This window comes from Salvia hispanica, chromosome 1 (assembly GCF_029641045.1).
Source record: "Salvia hispanica isolate PSC_SH4W2 chromosome 1, Shi_PSC_v1, whole genome shotgun sequence".
Lineage (NCBI taxonomy): Eukaryota > Viridiplantae > Streptophyta > Magnoliopsida > Lamiales > Lamiaceae > Salvia > Salvia hispanica.
The window spans coordinates 65,949,281-65,956,905 of record NC_142692.1 but is presented as its reverse complement, the minus strand read 5'-3'; the positions used below and the strand labels follow the sequence as shown (position 1 = coordinate 65,956,905).

The 7,625-nt window shown below is 41.3% G+C and overlaps 2 protein-coding genes across 2 annotated transcripts; both read right to left on the bottom strand.

Annotated features, from left to right (window-relative positions):
- Positions 1–351: 351 nt before the first annotated feature.
- On the bottom strand, positions 352–1,658 carry LOC125221686 (ethylene-responsive transcription factor 3-like). The gene has a single exon (XM_048123890.2). The coding sequence runs from the start codon at positions 1,334–1,336 to the stop codon at positions 659–661; it is 678 nt and encodes a 225-aa protein (XP_047979847.1). The 5' UTR covers positions 1,337–1,658; the 3' UTR covers positions 352–658.
- A 3,342-nt stretch (positions 1,659–5,000) lies between these two features.
- LOC125221685 (O-Glycosyl hydrolases family 17 protein) lies at positions 5,001–6,766 on the bottom strand. The gene is made up of 2 exons (XM_048123889.2): positions 5,335–6,766; positions 5,001–5,196 (listed from the first exon to the last, which is right to left on the bottom strand). The coding sequence occupies exons 1-2, from the start codon at positions 6,731–6,733 to the stop codon at positions 5,162–5,164; spliced, it is 1,434 nt and encodes a 477-aa protein (XP_047979846.1). The 5' UTR covers positions 6,734–6,766; the 3' UTR covers positions 5,001–5,161.
- Between the last annotated feature and the right edge of the window lie 859 nt (positions 6,767–7,625).

Here is a 7,625-nt window from a genome sequence, read left to right as displayed (position 1 = left end):
AAGAGCCAAACAATCTGTAAGTATGCAACTAGGAGATACAATCCAATACAAGATCTTGTGGCAAAGAGAATCTCATCTAAACTAGCAGCAGCACAACATAATAAAACCAGAAAAACTCTTGACACGGAATCTCATCTAAAGTAAACCATAGATCTTAAGAGATTACAGAACAAAACTCGAGTGCTAAGTGCAGATGATCATAGCATTCAAACTAGTTGTCACAGGGGTACAGATCATTCACTAAAATTTGACAATAACAAGATACATCTAGCAATCACTAACCAAAGCATAGTAACAGAATTCACTATCATCTCGAATAACATCACAAGCACAACAAGAAACACGACCATATACACCAGAACAACCTTGATTATCAATAACATTGGAGTTTATAAATGTGAAACAAGTGAATTCTCTTCAAACAACAGACACTCACAGAAGACAGACTCTTAGACTTAATAACGTTCAGTCATCTATCCTAATCTGCGAGCATTCTCATCCTCATCCCCCTCTTTTTCTTTTTCTTTCCGCTAGTAAAAACAAAAAAATGGGGCAAAGAAGCCCCAAAAAAGAAAATAAAAAAAAAAAGAAATCTTGGTAATTTAACCAAATGGTTTCTTCCGAATGATAAGACCATCCATCATCATCATCTAACGCGTCAGAGCCTGAGCGCCGTGCAAGCTAGCTCGTCCATATCGGCATCAACGCCCTCGGCGGCGTCCACGGGCGGCGGCATGTTAAGATCAAAAGGCAGAGGCTTTTTACAAGAGGAAGAGGCGATGTCACACTCAGTATCATCAACGACAGATGATGAAGAATCACAATCGCTGCGGCAGTCATCCGGAGCCACCGGCGGCGAACGCGGATACCTCCTCGGCTGCGGCTGCAGGATTGGCAACTGGCGGGGCCCACTGAAGGACTCGACCGTGCTGCTCATGCCGCTGGAGGTCGGCCTCTGTATAATATGGTGCTCCTGAGGGTAAAACCGGGAGTCCACGAACGGATCGCTAGGGTTATCATCGATCAGCGGCTGATTAGGGTTTCGGTGGTCGAAATTGGGGGAAACGACGCCGCTCACCGGAAACGGAAAATTCGTCTTCGCCTTGGGGCCACGGAGCGTGCGGGCGGCGGCGTCGTAGGCGCGGGCGGCGTCCTCCGCCGAGTCAAAGGTCCCGAGCCAGACGCGCGTCTTCTTCCACGGATCCCTGATCTCCGCCGCGAACCGGCCCCACGGCCTCTTCCTGACGCCGCGGAACCTGAGCTCCTTAGCAGCACCAGATCCGTTGACCTGGCCGCCGTGAACCGCCGCCGCCGCCGCCGCTCTGCCGCGCCGCATCGCCCAAATCAAAATATGCTACGAATTGAAGAAATTTCAAATCTATCCGTTGAATTGATGGTGCGAAGCAATTATGAGGGGGCGAGGTCTGAGCTAGGAAGAAACCATATGTACAAAGGGGGACAACAACGCCGCAGAGAAGGGGCCGCAGAAATTGAGATTTGGGATAATCTTTTTTTTTTCTTCTCTCTCTACTTCGTCTTGTTGTGTGTGAAAAGAAAAGAAAAGAAAATGGGGGGCCTTATTTTGTGAATTGAATTTTGAATTATTTTAGGGGTTTGAATAGCTTTCTGGAATTCTCAGTGAGACAGACGCCCCCACAAAACCGACTACGTACCTTGAACCCATAGATTTGCGCTTGCTTTAATGAGATTTAGGGGGTGGGTGAAATGACGGGAGTGCCCCTGCACGCGGCATATTTCATTGAATGGTGGTGCTCAGAATGCAGTGCAGTGAAGTCATTTTCCGTGATTCAGTGTTTACGTGAATGGGCGGAAAAGGGTACATCATGCTTGTGCATTTGGTTTCGGGTTTAATCACCTCCTCTTTAATTAGGTGCACAACGCCAATTTGGTATAAGACCAGTCAGAACAACTCCAATGTGATTTTTCTTTTTAAGTTTGAGCATTTAATTTGAGGAATGGGATCGCAAGATGTACAATATTTGTAACAAATAACGGTTCATAATTCATATATTGCACAACTCATGCTCACAAAGAGTCTCAATCTTTTAACGATATTCACATAGAAGAATATAGGGCAAACCATTCGTTAGCACAAAATGTTCGACCAACCTCTCTACCACGAAACAACACATTATACACACTGACCAATGATTACGGAAAGGTATTCCTCTCACACTATATAGACACACAAAAGACTCACAAAAACTAAGAAAAAATTAGTGCTAGGATTTTAAGAAAACGAATCACTCAATCCCGAAAGAAGTTTTCATCAAATGAATTTTTTTTAACATGAGATGATCTAAAATAGAAAATGACTCAGATAACTTGGTTGGGTTTAAGGAACATCTAATTATACTTGTTGAAGTGACACTATCACACGCTTGATTAATAAAAGAAGTTAACCAAAACGAATGCATTTTCTGTATATATAAAGTTATACATGGTAAAGCAATATTTTCCATTGTTTGTACCCCTCCTTCCGTCATTAGAAATCTTGGTTCAGTATTACTATGAATGGTATGTGCATCTCACTTTCCATTAACCCATTATATTCACATACTATATGAAACTAATATACACTCTCCGTCTCATAAAAATATGTGCACTTTCCATTTTCGTCCGTCTTACAAAATATGTGCATTCCATTTTTGAAAATTATATCAATTTAATAATATAGGTTCCACTATACACTAACACTACTTTAACTACTATTCTCCTTCTCTTTCTTACTTTACCATACATTTTTTCTCATCTCTCTTATTTTATCAATTTTATCTTAATTCTCATGTCATATCCATTGCCTATATTTTTATGGGACGTAGGAAATATAAAAAGCAGTCATATATTCCACTATCTTTTTTCTCACTCATTTTTCTTTATATTTTTTAAAATCCGTGCTAAATTCAAATAGAGCTCCCAAGGAGGGAAGGATTAAATCACAGTCTTCCTCTCTAACCATATTCTTTTATATTTTACCATTTACTATTTTTTATAGTCATCTTAGTTACACATCATTTGGTACTACTATATATTATAGTTTGAGGCCTGTATGTGAGTGATTTCTTAAGGTGCTATTCCACAATTGAGAACCTTAGACAAGCTGTTGGTTAAGTTTAGGTTGCAAAACTTAATGGAAGTAGTTGGGTTGCACCCAACACACTGCAACAACATTATGAATGCCCTTCAGAAATAACTTCATTAATTTCAAGGTAGGAAAATTACAACATACGAAAATGGGATATAGACCGAAACAAAGAAAATGAGAAAACTAGCTATCAAAATGGATTAAAATAAACAGCTAGTTGAGCCACAAAAACGGGTAATAATTAAATAAATTACTCAAACGATGACCGGTCAAAAATAAAGCGAATTTTTCATTGAAATATGCAATGGTACCAGCAGCTGTCAGTCATCTTTTCTTGACTGAATTTGCCGATAGTGGGAGGGATTGGCAAATCTACCGGCTATACCAGTTGTCGGTAAAACCTCGGTCAGATAGATTTCAACAGCTGACAATTTTCTGATGTGCACATGAGAGAATCCTCATCCGCTCCGTATCTTCTGCTGGGTCGGCCTGAATGGGCCGTCAGATTATGTTTATTGGGCTAACTCAAATACCCTGAATGGGCCCTTATCGGATCGGCCCAGGATGGAAAGTAGATTTGTTTAGTCCGGCCATCACAGGCCCAATGAGCTACAACTAAGCAGTCCAAGCCTAGGCTTGCGTTCAGACCCACTTTTATTAGTACTACTAATATTGTACTCTCTCCGTCCCACATAATTTTAAGAAATGTAATTGAAAGTGAGTTGAAAAAGTTGGTGGGACGTGGGTTCTACTTTTAAAGTATTGGTTTTATAATAAAATGTGAGTAGGAATGAGTTAGTGAAATATAGGGTCCACTGCCAAAAATGGTACTCCCTCCGTTCCTTCATAGTTGAGTCATTTTTCCATTTCGGGAAGTTCCCTCATAATTTAGTCATTTCCATATATAGTAACTTTTTCCTCTTTCTTACTTTACTCTCTCTTACTTTATTTTCTGTACTTTATTCACTTTTTACTTTATTCTCTCTATCTTTTTCTCTTTCTTACTTTTTTATCTATTTATTTAACACACTCAAGATTCATTTCTTAAACTCCATGCCTAAAAAGTTCCGCCTCAACTATGAGGGAACAAAGTGAAATGGGTAAAATTATGTGGGACGGTATAAAATGGAATATTGGGTAAAATTATGTGGGATGAAGGGAGTATTATTAAGGGCTAACTATAGCTAGAAGCCTAGGACAATCAACTTTGAGCCAATTCCACTTTCTCACGTAATTTCAAAATGTAGATGAACTACTACTACAATTATTGATTTTACCCATGAAATCAAAATTGGCTTAAAATCACAGCTTATGTGGCAAGTATTTCAAATGACTTAGAGAGGGGTTTAGGATCAATTAACTGCTCCATCAGTTGCAACTATTACAAAAATGTTTACTAATAAACGTTACTACTTCAAACTTCAAAGATACATAGGAATAGAAAAATAAAATTGGATTTGAAAATTGTATCACCCATCGGAAAGGTACATACGGTTGAATTTTGGAAATTGTACATTTTGTGAGAGCTTAATTATAAGGACAATTTCCATCCATCGTGTTTTATGTTTTTTCCTTTTATTTTACTTCATTTTTCTTGCTATTTTTGTTGTTAACATAAAAGGAATCAAGCAAAAAAAAAAAAAAAGAGTACCAAATTCTTCTGTTCAAAGTTGGTATGAGCTTGCGTATTGCTTAAACAAAATCTGTTCTTTCATTTTAAGTAAAGGTTGTGGAACAAGATTGAGAATTAACATGAGATTTTCAAGTAGGTAACTGAACGAAGAGGTAAAAGTCATATTTAGCTATAACCACCGATCTGTCGAGTAGTCTCTGTCCCTTTGAATAATAGGTTATGTTGTGTGTATGTCGAAGTCAAAAATATAAACAACCATAATTCATAAAACTAAACGCACTCTGTAGTAATATAAAAATAAAGAATTTAAGTACAATAGTATAAATATTTGCTAATACTGGGAAAATACTAATATCATTAACAAATCAATGAATAAGCCCCAGAATCATCAAATTCCACAACTTGCTCCAAAAATCTGCAATTTAGTAACCGGTGGGGAAATCGCAACTGCCAAATTCTGCACACACAAAAAAAAACATTGTCCCACATTATTACTAACGTTCTAAAAAATAAATAAAATAATAATAAAAAAAACAGTACAAACAATTACTACTACTCCACTAGTTGAGGCAGTTGAAACGTAGCAATAACTTACTAGGAGCTTGTGTAACCACATGAGCGGCGCCACCGAAATCACAGCTCCCGCTCAGCCGCGAATTCTTCTGATAGTAGCTGTTGAATGCGTAAGAAGCGTGCGCCTCCACCGTGTTGGGATTGAAACACGCCGCCTCCCGCTGGATCGGACGGCAGTCCGCCCCTCCCTCTCCACAAGCGTAATCCAACGCCGCCTGCAGCTTCTCCTCCCCAACATTCTCACTCGCCACACACCACGTCTGCCCCGCCGCCCTCACCGCCGGCGCTGGCTCCGCCGCCACCACAGCCGTCGCCGCCGGCGCCGGCACCTGCGCCTTGCTCTCAGTATTATTCGGCTTTCCATTTAGTCCGTCTAATGTTAGCGGTATATCATACACCTTATCCTCGTTCGGATAGAAAAGTCCGTAGTTCCTCTCGGACATGGGGCCGGTTTTCTGGTTCTCATTAAAAAGCGCGAACAGGAACACATTCAGCGAGTCCTTCGGCCGGAGCGGCGTCCCTCCCCCGCTGAGCACGCGGCGGACGAGGTTTCCGTTATACGCCGCGGCGTTCTCCGGAGTCGCTCCGACTTCCTTCTCGTCTCCCTTCGACGGCCATCCTGTTTCCGTGATCACGATCTTAATGTCATTGAACCCGACTGCGGACATGGCAGCGAAAACGGCGTCGGTTTGCGCCTCGAACAGGCTCTTGTAGACGAGGCCGTTGCCGGAGTCGGGGTTTCCGGCGGCGGAGTTACGGAGGAGGGCGTAGTCGAGGGAGATGGTGTCGGTGTTGTCGATGTACGCGAAGAATGGATACGCGTTCACCATCATATATGAATTGGTTTGATTGAGAAAGTGGAGCATCGGCTTGATGACGGGCTCGATGAGGTCGGGTTTGAAGGCGCCGGCGGAGGGAGGGTAGGAGGAGTTGAGGGCGCTGAGGGCGACGGGGGAGGAGATTTTGATGGAGGAGGAGAGGTTGTGTTTCTCTAACGAGGCGTAGACGTTTTTCATGGCGGGGAGGAGGGCGGAGGTGGGGGTGGTGGCGGAGTTGGCGAAGACTTCGTTGCCGACGGCGATGGCCTCGATGGTGGTTTTGGGGTGGAAGGGGAGGACGTTGGATTCGACCCAGGAGTCGGTGTAGGAGGTGGAGGCGGCGGCGGAGGCGAGGTTGTCGTTGGGGAGGCCGAGGGTGAGGGAGATGCCGGAGCCGGAGAAGGCGGAGAGGACGGAGGAGTCGGAGTCGTAGAGCTTCACCTTGGTGACGCCTTGGGATTTGAGGAGCTGGACGACTTTGGCGGGGGAGGGGAGGTTGTCGCCGAGGCGGCCGTAGTTGATTCCGACGCTGCCGGAGTCGGAGAGGGCGGAGTAGTGGAGGGAGGCGAGGAGGAGGAAGGCAAGAAAGTGTGGGGTATTCATTTTTGGGAATGAATGAATTTTGTGAGAGAATTGTGATGGAAATTGGATAGTTATATATAGGTAGTGTGAGCGTGTTTAGTGAGTGGGGTTAGTGGAAATAGGGAAATGGGGGAGTGGGGTGGGGTCCACTAGTAAATTATGAGGAAATGAAATGCTACGAGTTACGTGGTTATAATCATATTTATTGTAATTTTATTCGGACATTATAATGGGTGAATATTAATGACATTATCAACCATTTACAAATAAAGAAAATTAGGTTTAATTTTGGTGGAACATTATAATGGGTGAATAATAGGAGTAATATTACCATTTATAAAATAAGGAAAGTTGTTATTTACAATGATAATTTTTGGTTGATTTTTAGTCAATTCACAATATAAGGAATTGTCTTACATAATTAAAAAATTGATGAACTTTATTACATTAAAAAGTTAATAAATGACAATTATTCTTACAAAGTACTTAGTATGAGCATTGAGCACTATAATTTTGGACACAATACGAAAATTCAACACAAACTTAATGTTGTTTGATTAAACCTAATAATGTTTGTGTCCTTATCCAATTGTCCACTAAAAACTCGATAATTTCTGACTAAGTTCAAGTAACCCTTTAAAAATAATGTTGTTTCTAAAATTATATATAAATCAGGCTTTATTGTGTAAATCAGGTTTCAAAATCATATTTAATCATGTAAACCAGGTTTTGAAATCAAATTTAATCGTGTAATACAAGATTTTAGTCGTGTAAATTAGGTTCATATCGTTGTCGTGTTACTATATTCGTGTAGTGTTGTTAACGGGTTCGTCACGTGTGCGAGGCGTGTTTGGGTTTGAAGGTCATAAGTCAAATTCATGTCTAGGTTGAACATTTCTTTTACAAGTTAGAT